At 47.8% G+C, this 16,037-nt stretch overlaps 1 protein-coding gene across 3 annotated transcripts in view; it reads right to left on the minus strand.

The window, feature by feature from the left end:
- The window catches only part of MOCOS (molybdenum cofactor sulfurase), a 51,947-nt gene extending 43,619 nt beyond the window's left edge, over positions 1–8,328 (minus strand). The window contains exons 1-3 of one of the 3 annotated variants that reach the window (XM_057700682.1): positions 8,134–8,272; positions 7,390–7,538; positions 1,111–1,200 (exon numbers count right to left, since the gene is read on the minus strand). In XM_057700682.1, coding sequence (XP_057556665.1) covers positions 1,111–1,126 — 16 coding nt within the window. In that variant the 5' untranslated portion in view covers positions 1,127–1,200; positions 7,390–7,538; positions 8,134–8,272. Of the gene's footprint in view, positions 1–1,110; positions 1,201–6,682; positions 6,771–7,389; positions 7,539–8,133 lie in introns of those variants that run through there. The other 2 variants (XM_057700681.1, XM_057700683.1) reach the window with 2 other exon arrangements.
- Positions 8,329–16,037: the final 7,709 nt, after the last annotated feature.

A 16,037-nucleotide genomic window follows, 5' to 3' on the forward strand; every position in this document is an offset into this window, starting at 1 on the left:
ACTTATGGTCCCTCCCTTTGTGTTCCTCCAAAACCCTCTCCCTCAGTTTCTCAAAAAGTTAAGCAAAAAAAATATCATATGCCTGAGCCGTCCAAAGAGTAAATTCAATCAGAGAAGTGAAAAAGTGCAGAAAGAAAGGAAAACAGTCAAGCAAGACAAAATAATAATAGTTTAGACATTAAACAAAATCAAGGACCTTTCGTTCCTCCTCAAGGGCTATAGATAGTATTCTGGGCCATATCCTTTGAGCTGTTTTATAGATGCTAAAACCCACACCAGCTGGAAGAAGTTACTGTGTGCTGCCCCCACCTAGCTCTCCTTTCACATCTCCACCGCGCTCCCTCCCTCCCTATTTCCAGGCTGGCTCCTGAAACCACTGCAGGGTCTGGGCTCCTGCTGTTCTTTCTGCCTGAAAGGCCCTCTCCCCCTCTTATCTTGTGAATACCTGCTCATCCTCCAGCATCTCCCTGACACTTACGCTGCCAGCTCACCAGCACCTTGCAGGTACAGACCCCCAGGCGCCTGGGGCCTTTTGGTCGTAGCCCTTCAAACAGTTGATAATTTACTTTATTGATATTTTTACATTTACATTTCACGCGGCTTTACTTTTTTTTACCATTTATTTGGCGATTACGTGATTGAGGTCTTGTCTTGACTGGACCACAGTCCATGAAGGCAGGGACTGTATTTACTTTGTTCCCATTACAGCCCCATGCCCACAACACCAGAGTGGCTAAATAAACATCTGTGGAGCGAATGAATGAATGTTCCTCCTGCTGTCCCACCCTCTGCACTGCGCCGGTCCCACAGGCTCATCCCACCACCAAACACGGCACCTTCCTGCCCCGTGCCCTTCCTGACACTGACCCCTTCTTCTGGAAGGAATCTGAGCATCCCAGAGCCAGTCCCTCCCCTCCAGCAGCACATGTGCTACAGGGACTGACCCTGGGTGTTTGCCTGACCCCCTCTCACATGGGACTTTCTCAGCTTTGTGTGCTCAGCACTGTCCCCACCTAATAATCTGACATTTTATTAGGCAGAGATATATTAGCTGAATGTAGTTGGCTAATGTTCTATGCCAAAGTCAGTTATGCTGTGTTTTTCCTTTACCATAAACATTTTCCATGAGATCTTTAGTGAAGCTTGTAAGCTGGCTCTGGGGGAACAACGTGGCTCCTGCATGGTCAAGATAGACAGTTCCTGAAAGAAAACACAAAATAAAGCTGCGATTATTTTTCAGAGGTATTCCACTCATTTTATCTAGATCTGATTTGTGGGAACCTGGCGAGTGCCTATTTGATGCATTTAGACAGAACACCAAGCCACTGATTTCTCCCAACCTCTTGATATGCACTTTTTTTTAATGTTCTTTTGCATATTCCTTTCCATTAAGGTTTATCACAGGATACTGTATATAGTTCCCTGTGCTATTCAGTAGGATCTTGTTGTTTATCCATCTTATGTATAATGGTTTACATCTGCTCATCCCACACTCCCAGTCCTTCGCTCCCCCGCCCCTCTCCCCCTTGTTGATGTGCGCTTCTGAATCCAAGAGGAGGCATGAGCAATGGAAGAGCTGCACTTTCAACATTTAATGACCCTTAGGGCTCTGAGAGCCTTCCTGATGAACCAGCTCTCTTCTGAACCTGGAAGAGCATCACACACAGAGGAGGGGCCCAGCAGACCTTCATGACTCAGGATGGCAAAGCTATTGCATGTTGTGACTCACACCCTATTCTAGAGTTTCCTCGCAGCTTCCCTCGAGCCCTGTTTCTGCTTTCCCATAGTGAGTTCCAAAGATCTCAACCCCAGAACAGCTTTGACAGCTTCGGAGATGACTGGGAATGGAGATGATCTTTCTAGTCTCTCTCAGAAATAGAGAAAGGCAAGATTAGATGACAGTGAGATACTGAGCCTTACCAATCAGGTTGCCTCAGATCAAAAGGTTGGATAACTCGCTGTGTGGGCAAGGGTGTGGGGAAACAGGGCTGCTAGTACATGGCTGGTAGGAGGGTAAATTGGTACAACTTCTTTATGGATGGTGATTTAGCAACATCATTCATGCTTTAAAAATGCAAACTCGCCTTGACCTAGCAATTCGTCTTCAGGGAATCTATCTTATAAATTGTGAAATGGCCTGTCAATGAGGACATTCCATGCAGCACTGTCTGCAAGAGCAAAGGGTTGGAAATGACTTAAATATCCATCAGCATGTATTTAAAATAAAGAATTTGAATACACCCATCTAGGACTTTATAAGTACTGACATGGAACAAACTCCGAGATATGTTTTCAAAAGCATACAATGTAGCCACAATGAGGTATCACCTCACACCAGTCAGAACGGCCATCATCAAAAAATCTACAAACAGTAAATGCTGGAGAGGGTGTGGAGAAAAGGGAACCCTCCTGCACTGTTGGTGGGAATGTAAATTGGTAGAGCCAATATGGAAAACAGTGTGGAGTTTCCTTAAAAAAACTAAAAATAGAACTAGCATATGACCCAGGAATCCCACTCCTGGGCATATACCCTGAGAAAACTGTAATTCAAAAAGATTCATGTACCACAGTGTTCACTGCAGCAACTACTTACAATAGTCAGGACATGGAAGCAACCTAAATGCCCATCAACAGATGAATGGATAAAGAAGATGTGGCACATATATACAATGGAATGTTACTCAGCCATAAAAAGGAATGAAATTGAGTTATTTGTAGTGAGGTAGATGGACCTAGAGTCTGTCATACAGAGTGAAGTAAGCCAGAAAGAGAAAAACAAATACCATATGCTAACACATATGTATGAAATCTAAAAAAATGGTACCGATGAACCCAGTGGCATGGCAAGAATAAAGACGCAGATGTAGAGAATGGACTTGAAAACACAGGATGAGGGGCGAAGGGGAAGCTGGGATGAAGTGAGACAGTAGCATTGACATATATACACTACCAAATGTAAAATAGATAGCTAGTGGGAAGCTGCTGCATAACACAGGAAGATCAACTCGATGATCAATGATGACCTAGAGGGGTGGGATAGGGAGGCTGGGAGGGAGGCTCAAGAGGGAGGGGATACGGGGATATATGTATAAATACAGCTGATTCACTTTGCTGTACAGCAGAAACTGGCACAACAGTGTAAAGTAATTATATTCCAATAAAGAGCTGAAAAAAAAACCATACAATGTGAATAGATTCATTCATTCTTTCACGCACTTAACAAATATTTTTTGTTTTATCCAGGGTGGATTTTTCATTTATTTTATAACCGCTTTATTGAGATTAATTCACATACCATAAAATTTGCCCTTTTAAAGTGTACAATTTAGCGGTTTTAGTATATTTGTAAAGTTGTGCAACTACGGCCATGATCTAATTTTAGAACATTGCATTCATCCCCAAAAGAGACCCCATACCTATTACCATTCACTCCTAAAACCCACCCAGCCCTAGCCCCTGGCAATCACCAATCTATTTTCTGCCTCTACAGATTTGTCTGTTCTGGACGCTGCATATAAATGGAATCATACAGCATGTGGTCTTTTTGTCTGGCTTCCTTCATTTAGCACAATAATGTCATGGTGCAGCCACACTGCCACATGTATCTGAACTTCATTCCTTTTTCATGACTGAATAGTATTCCATCATATGGATATGCCACATTTTTTGTTTATTTATTCACCTGCTGATGAATATTTGGGTTGTTTCCATTTTTGTCTATTATAAATAATGCTGCTATGAATATTTGTGTACAAGCTTTTGTGTGGATATATGTTTTCTCCTATTTGCTTGGTTGTTCTTTCACTTCCTTGATGGTATCCATTGAAAGATATATATTTTACAAATTTTGATGAAGTCCAATTTGTCTGTTTTTGTTGCCTGTAACTTTGGTGTCATAAGAAACCATTGCTTAACCCAAGGTCCTGATGATTTATACTTAAGCTTTCTTCTAAGAGTTTTATACTTTTAGTTCTTATTTTTAGGTCTTTGATCCATTTTTAGTTAATTTTTGAATACAGTGTTGAAGAGGGGCTCAGCTTCAGTCTTTGGTGTGTAGGTACACCATTTGAGAGACTATTCTTTCTCCTATTGAATAGTTTTGGCATCCTGTCAAAAATAAAATGACCACAGATGTATAGGTTTATTTCTGGACTTACAGTTCTACTCCATTGGTCTATGTGTCTACCCTTATGCCAATACCACCTTGTCTTGATTACGGTAACTTTATGTAAATCTTACTTTACTTTTATGAAAGTGTAAGTCCCTCAACTCTGTTCTTTTTCAAAATTGCTTTTGGTATTCTGGATCCTTTGCATTTCTATATGAATTTTAGGATCAACCTGTCAAAAAAGTACCTGAGATTTTGACAGGAATTGCATTGAATCTGTAGGTCAGTTTCAGAAGTATTGCATCTTAACAATATTCTCTTCTAAAGCATGAATACAGGATGCCTTTCCATTTATTTCGATCTTCTTTTATTTCAATGACGTTTTGCAGTTTTCAGTATATACGTCTTGTACTTCTTTTGATAAATTTATTCCTGTGTATTTTACTCTTTTTGATGCTTTGGGAATCGTTTCCTTTATTTTGCTTTCATAGTGTTCATTGATACTGTATAGAAATTGAATTGATGTTCGTATACTGATCTTCTATCCTACAACTGTGATGAACTTGTTTTTTAGTTTTAATAGTTTTGTGTGTGGAGTTTTTAGGATTTTCTGTATACGAGATTATACTCTCAGCAACTGCAGATGTTTTACTTCTTCCTTTTCAATCTGAATTAATTTCATTTTCTTGTCTAATTGTCCTGGCTAGAACTTCTAGAACAATACTGAGTAGAAGTGGTGAGAACAGACGTCCTTGCCTTGTTCCTGATCGTAAGGGTAAAATTTTCATTCTTTCATTTTTACATACAATGTTAGCTGTGATTTTTTGTAGATGGTCTTTATCAGGTTGATTAAATTTCCTTTTATTCCTAGTTTATTGTTTTCATATTCAAGAAATACTTATTGAGCACTTACTGTGTTCTAGGTACTGTTCTAAGTGCTGGGGACAAAACAGCAGACAAAATAGAAGCTGGTATGATAGTGACAGAGAAAGACCATAAACAAATAAACTGTCAGGTGGTAAGAAATGTTATGGCTCAACCATGTAAAAAAAAAAAAAAACCCATGTACACACACATATAACTATAGACAAGCACTGGAAAGGCACACAACACACGAATAGCAGCAGTTGACTCTGGGGTAGCCATGGTGGCTGCAATTGGAGTGAGATGGGGGCTCCCTGGCCATTCTTCATCCTTTTTTTTGGTACATGTTGATTTTGGTACCATTAAATCTATTACCTAGTCCAAAAAATTAGTTTTAAAATAATGTTCTCATTTACTGAAGATTCAGAAATACAAAGGTACCACACCAAAAGAAAGGCTTTTGTTCACCCAGCATTAGGAAGACACTCACGGGGAGCTACAGTGCACTGTCGCTATTATTAGAAGTAGGCAAAGGACCCACAAAACAATTGGCATTAGGTTTTCAAGAAAGGAAATTCCAAGTCTGTTCTGGCTCATGCACCTTCAGTTCTTAGTTCCATGCAGGGCAAGTGGCCATCAATCAGCACCAGAGGCTTTAAGAACCACTTGAACCACATGGGTGTCATCAATATGCTCCCTTCACCAAAACAAGGACATCCCATCCAATGGGTTACACAAAAATATTTCAGCACTTAAAGGTTAAGCATTTAATTATCCAGAGCCACCACTTAACCAGACAAATTCTCAAACCTGCCGAAAAACGTTGGGGGGAGGGGGGGAGGGGTCAGCGGAAGGAAGAGTGAATCTTACATTGTCTTGGTTTGGTTCGCTTGTTTTCCCCTGCCCTCTTTCTGGATCATTTGTTTCTATGTGAAAAAGGTCAGAGGGAGTAGGGGCCGATATGTTCCAAGACTCCCAGTGGCAGGAAAAGTGAGTTTAGTACACAAAGTCTACTTCAACCATAATGTGGAGGAAATACTGGGAAATTGTATTAAGTAGATAGATAGATAGATAGATAGATAGATAGATAGATAGATAGATAGACGATAGATAGATAGATATAGATAGATGATAGATAGATAGACGATAGATAGATATAGGTAGATGATAGATAGATAGATGATAGATAGATATAGATAGATGATAGATAGATAGATGATAGATATAGATAGATGATAGATAGATAGATAGATGATAGATAATAGATAGATAGATGATAGAGAGACAGAAAGATAGATAGATAGATAGATAGACGATAGATATAGATAGATGATAGATAGACGATAGATAGATATAGATAGATGATAGATAGATATAGATAGATGATAGATAGATAGATGATAGATAATAGATAGATAGATGAGAGAGAGAGAGAGAGATGATACATAGATAATCACAAAACACTAGCACAAATACAGTAGATGTTAAAAGGGCACTGAAGCCCAGCCTGGGATCCTGGCTATCCCATCTAAACTTTACATTTGAGGAAAAGGGTGCCCTTCTCTGAGAGACAAAAATGAAACAAAGGAGGGACGTACTTTCTACTTTCCCAGGGTGATGTTGAGGGGAGAGGTTAGCCAGTGATGGGCGTGAGGGATCAGAGCTGGAGGGGATTAGGGGATTAAGGAGGAGTGATGCCGAAATAATTACCTACAGTACAGTATCAGCCTCTGGGATTTGCTTCAAAAAGAATGGGGAGACTTTCCCACGTCCTCTGTACTTGTGGGTGTTCATTCTATAGGTATCTGTATATCTGTGGGTAGGAAGTTTCCATAATCAAAAAAGTTCAGAGAGAGAGAGAGATTGAGAGAGAGGAGGCACTGTCTCCAGCAGGTGAATGGGCGACTGGAAAAATCGGGGAGGCAGTGAAAAGAGGCTGCCAGAGGGCCACTTGTCTCCTGTGTGATCTTCCCTACTTAAGTACAGACAGGGCCACTCAAGGAGGAGGCCACAGCTTTTAAAGCTCTCAAAGTGGGGAGTGGGGGTGGGGGGGTGGATGTTTCACTTTCCGAAACATGAGAAAATGACCCAAAGAGCTGAAGTCAGCTATCTGATTAATGACACATAAATCATGCTTGCTCTTCTGCTACAAGCAGGGAAGCGGCACCAACTGTTCACCACCACAGAAGAAATACACCTCAAATCCCGGTGCCAGGAGCCACGACCTGCCCACTTAACCCGCACCCCTCCCAGTTCAACCAGCACGCCATTCTAAGGCTTGGCGAAGCCCCTCACACAAGGTCCCTGGCAAAAGGATGAGTCCCGACCCGGTGCGCAACCCTCCCCCGCACCCTCACTGCAGCAATGGGTAGGGAGGACCACGGGCCAGATCCAGCTTGACTTCCAACGTAACCTGCCTGTTCCGCCTTGCGGAACTCGAAGGCACGATGTAATCCCGGTCCTCACGTCCAATGCACAGGCTCGTCCTGTACTTAAAGTTCACACGGCACGGTTTACTAATTCTTCAGGTCCCCCAGCGAGCTGAACTTCCGAGGCATTGTTTTCACTACATGAGTGAGAAAAACGAGACTTAGAAAATACAAGCTGCTGGGAGCCATCCCAGCGGGGTCTGGAGCGCAGCCTCGGGAGGCCCCTGCACGGCGGCCGCAGCCCCTCGGTCCCTACCCCGCGCGCCCGCAGAGTCGCGGTCCCAACCCCGCGCGCTGGCCGCGCGTGCACCGCTCCCGCTCGCGGGCGAGCACCCGAGCAGTCACGGCCGCCGGGCATTCCTGCATGTTGCAATCCCCGCTCCAGCTGGACCTTTAGAGCCGGGAGTCTAGCGCCAAGAAGACGCAAAAAGAATCCTCAGCCCTATTCGCGGAGGGCGGAGATAGCCCGCAAAGGACCACGCTGGTCCTACATTACTGGGAAGTCTAAGGAGCAAGAGGAAGTCTTGGAGTTGCAGGTGAGACCTTAGGGAGCCGCGTCTACGAAGAAGGCGCGTGGGCACATCCCTCCAGGTCTTTCGTTTCAAAATGCGTCCCCAAGGAGCTAACGGCGCTCCCGCCGGGAGCAAAAGTTCCTTCCACGTCGGTTCTAGAAACTGCGTGAACCCCACAGCCCCCCGGCCGGCCCGGTAACGCTGCCCCCGTCGGGCTCACCTGCCAGGCGGCCGAACTCGCGCGCCCGGAGCTCCCGCAGGCTGCGCCGGCCGTACCCGTAGGCGAGAGGCTGCGGGCTCGAGGCCAGGAACTGCGCGAAGGCCAGCAGCTCGGCGCCCGGCTGCGCGGCTCCCCCGGCCATGGCCCAGGCCTGCCGGTCGCGCCGTCCAGACCGGCTGCGCTGGGGAAGCGCCGAGGCCCGCCCGCCGCGACTCCGCCCCGCCTCGCCCCGGCCGCGCCTCCCCGCCCGCCTGTAGCACCGCGTCTCCGCCGAGGGGCGGCTCCTCTCCGGGCCGGCCGGGCTCGCCCCGGGCGCTGACTCAAGGAGTTTCACTTCTTCCTGCCCTCTTCCCACCTGGGGCCGGGTGCAGGGAGTGCTGGGGTTATCTCTTTTAACTGCTTTCCAACGGAGCCTACGGAGATGCCCCCAGACCCTTGGAACACAAAGTTCTCGTTCATCTATGGTACCAGATAAAGGCTGATGGAAGATGCAATGAATGGCTTTTTGCTGCTGGGCATCCTGGAACCTGGCGACCCTCCCCGCCTGACTCTCCCTGGCCTGAACCTTTGCTCAGCGCCCGGGACCCTCACTCTCCGTGGAGGAACCCCAGTGTGCGGTGCGGGGCGTTTGCGGGGAGACTTCCCCGGTTGCTGCTCCCCAGTGGGGTGTGTGCTTGGCGTTTCTTAGAGTGTGGCCGAGCAAAAGGTGGAACAGGAAAAAGACTGGGGATCCGTGAGTTTGGTTAATAAGGTCTCAGCACATGTGCACTGTCGGACCCTGTAGCTCGACTGCGACCCAAGCAAAAGCACCTCCTCCGCTCCGCCCTGGGGCCTGCATCCCGGGGCACTGTTGCCTCAAGTATGGCCGGGCAGGCCAAACCCACGGGGGCGGGGGCGTGGAGGCGGGTAGGCGGGTGGAATTGCGGGATCTAGTGTGAGTGCTGAAGCGGGTGCGCAGGTGCGGGCCGCTTCCGGGGATGGAGTGAAAGGCGCTGGAGGCCCAGGAAAGGTGCCCGGTGTGGAACCAAGGGGAGGGAGAAGGCTGTGCGGAACCCGCTGGGGAGGACGGCGGAAGCCTGGGGGCTTAGCTGAAGACTCAGATTCGGGTCCTTGGAGACCCAAGGTGGGGTTCCAGGAATGGACCACTGGTTCTGTTGTAGGAAAAATGGGGTATGAGAGGATGGTCATGGTCACGTCCCAGGTCATATCCCCGGGGCAGGCCGCGCAGAGGAATTCAAGAGTGAGCCATAGTAAAGTGAAAGTTTTATTTAGAGAGATACACACTCCACATACAGAGCGTGGTCCCCTCCGTGTGAGAGGTGCTGGAAACGCGGGTGGTTGGTTTTTATGGGCTGGGTAATTTCATAGGCTAATGAGTGGGAGGGATAGTCTAACTATCTTGGGAAAGGGGCGGGGTTTCCAGGAATTGGGGCCGCACTGCTTCTGTCGAGGCGCTGGCAGGTGTGTCGTTGGGCAGCTGCTAATGTATTACAAGGAGAGTGTGATGAAGCTCAAGGCCTACTGGAAGTCGAGTCTTCCACCATCTTGGGCCTAGTAGATTCTAACCGGTATTCGGGTCACATCTTGTTCTTCTTAATGGTTGTGTCATTCTTTTAATGACTGTGCTCTGCCCCCTTCCTTCCTGTCTCAGTTCTGGAAGCAGGCTGCAGTGGGAGGAGGTGAGAAGGGAGCCCCCGCCACAAGTTCAAAGCCGGTGCTGCAGCCAGGCCCCCAGCTGCCCTATGTGAGCACTGCGGGTGCCTTGGGATGTGTGACAACGTGTGAGGCAGACTCCCTGGCCCAGCCTCTGCTTGTATAAAAAGTGCCCCCCACCATGAGAGCCAGCCCCTCGTGGCCCAGCCCCCAATACCAGGTCTGAGAAAGACCCTGGGGAGGCTGGGGGGGCATGTTGTGGCCCAGGCCAGAGGCCTTGGGTACCGGGCTGCAGCTCTAGAGCCGGTGCCAAGGCTCCCCCTTGCCTAGGTGGCCCCTGCCCAAAGACCGCCCCGGCTCGTCTCACTCACTGCAGAATCCCCAGGATCTGACTCTGGAAGGAATGAATGTATTGATGGATGGATGCCCGAGTTGCCTCCTTAGCCTCACCGTCCAACCCACCTCCCTGCAGCGTACCTTTTGGCCATACTTGGAGCAGGAAACTTGGGCATCTCGGCCTTGCTCCACTGCACTCTAACCTCTAAATTTGACTCCTGGCAACAATACTAACAGGAGCAGGCAGTGCACTGGGCACGTGCATACGCTTACCTCTACTAATTATTCAACAGGTAAATAAACAGATCTGTGAGGTGGCTCTTACAGGTGGGGGAGCTGTGGCAGACAGAGGTAGAGTAACTTGCTCAAGGGCACACAGCTAGAAGAAGGTGGACCAGCTAGCATCAGGGAAGTCAGTCTCCAGAGCCCAACCCGTTAAATGTGTTCAACAGCCTCTCTGGTGTAAGCCACTGTGGTCCTCAGCGCCTGTCTCCCCACCTCTAAGTTAGGGAGAGTGACGGGGGTTGGTGTTCCCCTCACCCTCCTTTTAATGCCCTACTTCTCATTAAGGATCTCCTGGAGGCCAGACTCTTCAGGAATTACCTTGCAAGAATCGTCTGGAAGCCTATTAAAATGCAGATTCTGATAAGCTGGGCAGGGGGAGGCTAAAGTTCTGTTTTTCTAACTAGCCTGGGTGATGCTGACCCTAGAAGTGCACCCCAAGGAGTGAGGGCCTAGGTTATTTCCCTAGGAATGTAAGGAGTACCTCTCCTCAAGGTGTTATGTGGCCAAGCAACAAGTCCCAAACCCACAAGGGTGCTTAGGACAAACTTGCTAGGGAACAATCTGAATGGGCCAAGTGAGAACTCCTTTAAAAGTTTTTTTTTTTTAAATTGTGTTGAAATATATATAACAAAATTTACCCTCTTAGCCGTTTTTAAGTGCACAGTTCAGTAGTATCAAGTATACTCACCTTGTTGTACAAACAGTCTCCTGAACTCTTTTCATCTTGCAAAACGGAAACTCTATACCCATTAAATAAGAACTCCCCTTTCCCCCTCCCCCAGGTTCTGGCAACAACCATTCTTTTTTCTGTATCTACAAATTTGGCCACTCTAGGTACCTTATATAAGTGGAATCATACAGTATTTGTCTTTTTGTGACTAGCTTATTTCATTCAGCATAATGTCCATGTGATAGCACGTGTTCAGAATTTCCTTCCTTTTTAAGGCTGTATGAATATACCATATTTTTTGACCCATTCATCTATTGATGGACACTTGGAATACTTCCACCTCTTGGCTATTGTAAATAATGCTATGAACATGCGTGTATGTCTCTTTGAGACTTTGTTGCCAATTCTTTTGGTTATGTATAACCAGAAGTGGGATTGCTGGATCATATAGTAGTTCTATGTTTAATTTTTGAGGAACTGCCATCCTGTTTTCCATAGTGGCTGCACCACTTTACATTCTCACCAATGGTGCACAAGGCTTCCAGTTCCTCCATATTCTCACCAGTAGTTATTTTCTGGTTTTGTTTGGTTTGGTTAGGTTTTGTTTGCTATAGTGGCCATCCTGCTCTGTGTGAGGTGGCCTCTTATTGTAGTGTTGATTTGCATTTCCCTAATGATTAATGGTGTTGAGTATCTTTTCATGCATTTATTGGTCATTACTGGAGATTCGTCTGTTCCAGTCCTTTGCTCCCCGCTCACCCCTGTTTTTTTGAATTGTTTTTTTTTTATTGTTGAGTTGTAGGAGTTCTTTATATAGACTGGATATTAACCCTTCATCAGATATATCATTTGCCATGTTTTCTCTCATTCTGTACGTTGCCTTTTCACTCTGTTGACTGTGTCCTTTGATGTACAGTGTAGAACTCTTAAGGGCATTAAAAACCACTGAACTACCATTTAGTCAAGAAGTATCTTTAAGCCCCTGGCTCTGCCCAGGGCACCGTGTGCTCAGGGGGATGTGAAGATATCGTGCCCACAGCTACGTAGGGAAATGACACAGACAATGGGGGCTGAGTGGCCTGTCACTTCGCTTCAGGATGCAAGTGTAGAATGGCAGGAGAGGACAGAAGGGAACTACTTCCAACCAGGGAGTCCAGGGAAGGCACCCGAAAGGAAGAAGCCTGTGATCTGGGCCACAGTCAGGAAGGGAGGGTGGGGTGGATGGAGATGTTGGGAGCCTCGGTCTCTAATTGGCACCTTCAAGTGCATTTCACCAGGATTCCCTGGGCCTCTCCTGCCAGAAAGAGACTGTCAGAAATCAGATTGCTCGCTCTTACCCTGCTTGAAGCAGAACCTCCAGTGCCCACCAGTGAATGTCTCGCACGTGTTCGTCTTTCAGTGAACTCCTGTGCTATAGGCCTGCCACTGCTTCCTCTCCCCCGGTCCAGATGCTGGCCCTGGGACCTCGGGATAGCCTGAGCTGGTCCATGCTGAAGTTCCAGGCAGCCAGCCTCTGCACCCAAAGTTCATAGCTTTGTAGTGAAACAGCTCTTCAGCTCCTCCAGACAGCACTCTCTCACCAAGAACTATGAAAAATATGTCTATCGCCAGATTGGGTAGACAGGAGAGGCAGCCCCAATGTTGTATTTAAAACCCTTCCCCCGTCGTAAGGCTTTGCCCCTGATCCAGCGCACTGAGCCTGGTTCTGTACCCAGGATGATGTGCTCCCTGGCAACGGGCTCCGCTCTGGAGAATCTCCACAATACAGAAGATCTTCATTCCTGTACTATTCGTTCATTCACTCCCTCAGCAACAGTTCAGTGAGTGCCTCTCAGAGTCAGAGTCTGTGGGGGTCGAGGAAGGAGGTGGGGCAGGTTTGGGGGCAGGTTTTGAAAGGCAGGTTTAAGTCAGGCTAAGGGACTAGAATTTCATTCTGAAGATTTCTGAGCAAGAAAGTGCCCCCAAGAGGTGATTTAGACCAAACTCTCTAACAACCATGACCAGGCTGGATGGGCTGGTGGAACTGGGGGCAGAGAAACCAGCTACAACTTCTTGGAACTGTCCAGGCTAAATTACTGCAGATGAAAACATGCTTCGGCAGCGACACTCATTCTGTGTTCATTGGGTAGCTGCTCTCTGCTAGAAGCATGGTAGGCGCTGGGAAGACAACAGTCCATAAGGCAACCTCTGGGCTGAGAGGCCCCCAGGACCGTGGGGAAGATGGGTCCTCAGCCAGATGGCCCCTCCATGCTGCAGAGTTCCGAAGAAGGGGCCTTCCTTCAAAAGGTTCAACCTCCCCACCTAGGACTCCAGAGGAGAGGAGGAGGGGGTGGGGCGGGTGTGTGTGTGTGTGTGTGTGTGTAGCTTTCCACATACCATGGCCTGGAGGTGCAAAAGGCTCAGAAAATTCTAAAAGCAAGACTTTCAGTGAGGCTGGAGCACAGGCTGTGGTGCAGGGATGAAGGGTGGGGATGGGGAGTGAGGCAAGAGGGCAGGTCAGACTCCAGTGCAGAGGAGCCTGGCTGGGGTCCAAGAGGGACGGGTGGAGGTGTGCCTGAGACCCTTGGGTGTGGGGCGGCTGCAGGCAGTGCCACCCACTAAAGGCAGGGCCGGAGTCCTGATGAGGAGCAGTGAGGGCCTGATTGAGGCCCAGATGGTGCAGAAGTGATGAAATTCAGCAACAAAAATCAGGACTGAATGAGGACAGCCTCGGGAGTCTGGGTGGGGGCAGGGAGGAGGGGGGGCAGGGAGGAGGGGGCCCAGGCGTAGGGAGTCGATATGGAACTCAGGTCAGGATGTCTAAGTGGAAATTCGGGCCCACAGCTCAGGAAGGTTGGTTGGAGACACAACTCATGGGCCTGTGAGGAGGTCACCCCAAGAGCTGTGGAGTGTTCAGGGAAAGTGGTCAAAGCCCTAGGGACAGTGACATTTAAGGGTTGTCTGCCTCCATGCCACTGACTAATGAGAAGGTACAGTCAGAGATGGGAGGAGAGCCAGAGGAGAGTGACTTGGTGGTAACTAAAGCTGAAAAGCCAGTTAGGACAAGTTCAGATTATTGAACTTGCTTGGCTCGGTGATATGCAGTGACTTGAGAGAGGATTTCTGTTATCCTGGTGGGGATGGAAGCTCCATGAAAATGATCCAGGCTTTTTTTTTGTATTTTTTTAATTTAATTAATTAATTTATTGGCTGTGTTGGGTGTTGTTGCTGTGCACAGGCTTTCTCTAGTTGTGGAGAGTGGGACTACTCTTCATTGCAGTGCATGGACTTCTCATTGCAGTGGCTTCTCTTGTTGCAGAGCACAGGCTCTAGGCACACAGGCTTCAGTAGCTGCAGCATGTGGGCTCAGTAGTTGTGGCTCACAGGCTCTAGAGCGCAGGTTCAGTAGTTGTGGTGCACAGGCTTAGTTGCTCCGTAGCATGTGGGATCTTCCCAGATCAGGGCTCAAACCTGTGTCCCCTGCATTGGCAGGAGGATTCTTAACCACTAGCACCACTAGGGAAGTCCCAATGGTCCGGTCTTAAACAGTGAGGAAGGGCAGAGGTTTTCCACTGGCAAAAACCCCCGAGGCCTCTTGATCATGGAGGTAGTTGGGAGTTGCCACTTCTGATGGATCAACATTTCTGCCAAGTAATTGAGATGGGGCCAGGGGGGAGTTGGTGGGGAGGGTTTCAGAGGTGTATTTACTGTGGATAATGAAATTAGTGCTTCCTGCCAGCAGTGAAATGCATACCTCCCTAACAGTGAGGACCTGCTGACCTAGATATCCCAATACCAATACTGAAGAAATCAGGAGAAGGCCTGCAGAGCAGGAAGTGATGGGGCAGGTCTCTCACTACAGCCTGGCAGGATGGAAGCTCTGGTGAGAGCAGGGGAAAGAAAGATCAGAAAACCCCAGGAAGCTCCCTCCCCTGGAGTGATAGGAGACCTTTTCTGTGAATAGAAGCTGAAAGGGCAGCTTAAAATTACCATGTTTGGGAACAAAGCTCTATTATATCCAAACTCATGTTCAAAACAACACCACCCTCAGCCCCCAGAGCACTAGGCAGACCACAGGAGTGAGAGAGTGGGTGGACCCAGAGCAGGGATCTTCCTGAGGCCCTTTTCCTGGGGGCCCAGCTTCTCCCTGTTCATTCAAGGGTGGGTGGACTGGGCCAAACCACCCCCTTCCTGTTCCCTTCTAGGTTGATATCTCCTTCCTGCTCTTTGTCCCCTACCTCTTTACGCCACCAAAGACAGGGAAAGGATCTGATGCCAATTATTCTGTTTACTGACTGGTGGATTACACTGGAGGATGCTTCCTCCACCAGCCAGCCATCTGTGTTATCAAACTTATTCTTGAATTCAGCAAATAGCTGACAGTACATGGTGCTAGATACATTGTGCCAGGTGCTATGGAAAACAAGAAAACAAATCTGCTACCCAGATGTTTAGGCTTCAGTAGGCTTGTACAGTTGGCTTTCATTGGTTACCTACCCAGTACCCACCGCCCCTCCAATTTTGCTTTGGAAAACCACCCCACATAGAGCAAAAATGTGGTCCTAATGGAACCGACCCTGCCTCCAGCTCCAAAATAGGTAATCTTATGCTCTTGCTACATCTGACAGGCAGGCTCCAGCCACTCAATGTGTGGTTTCCTCTGCCCATAGTGGTTAATTCTGGATGGCCCACTCAGAGTGCAGCTAGGGACTTCACGTGTAAAGGTTTATTCTTTTTTTTTTTGGCCTCACCACACGGCTTGCAGGATCTTAGTTCCCTGACCAGGGATTGAACCCCAGGCCCACAATTCCCAACCACTGGACTGCCAGGGAACTTCCAAAGGTTTATTCCTTTTGATACACATGAGCAAAGGAATCCGTAACCTTAGGGGCTGCTTTCATCCATCTCGTACCCATGTGGAAGGGCAGCCTTAGAAGACTGACACATGCAGAGGGCAGAGCTGAGAGAAGTAGAGAAAGGG

Source organism: Hippopotamus amphibius, chromosome 11, assembly GCF_030028045.1.
Source record: "Hippopotamus amphibius kiboko isolate mHipAmp2 chromosome 11, mHipAmp2.hap2, whole genome shotgun sequence".
NCBI lineage: Eukaryota > Metazoa > Chordata > Mammalia > Artiodactyla > Hippopotamidae > Hippopotamus > Hippopotamus amphibius.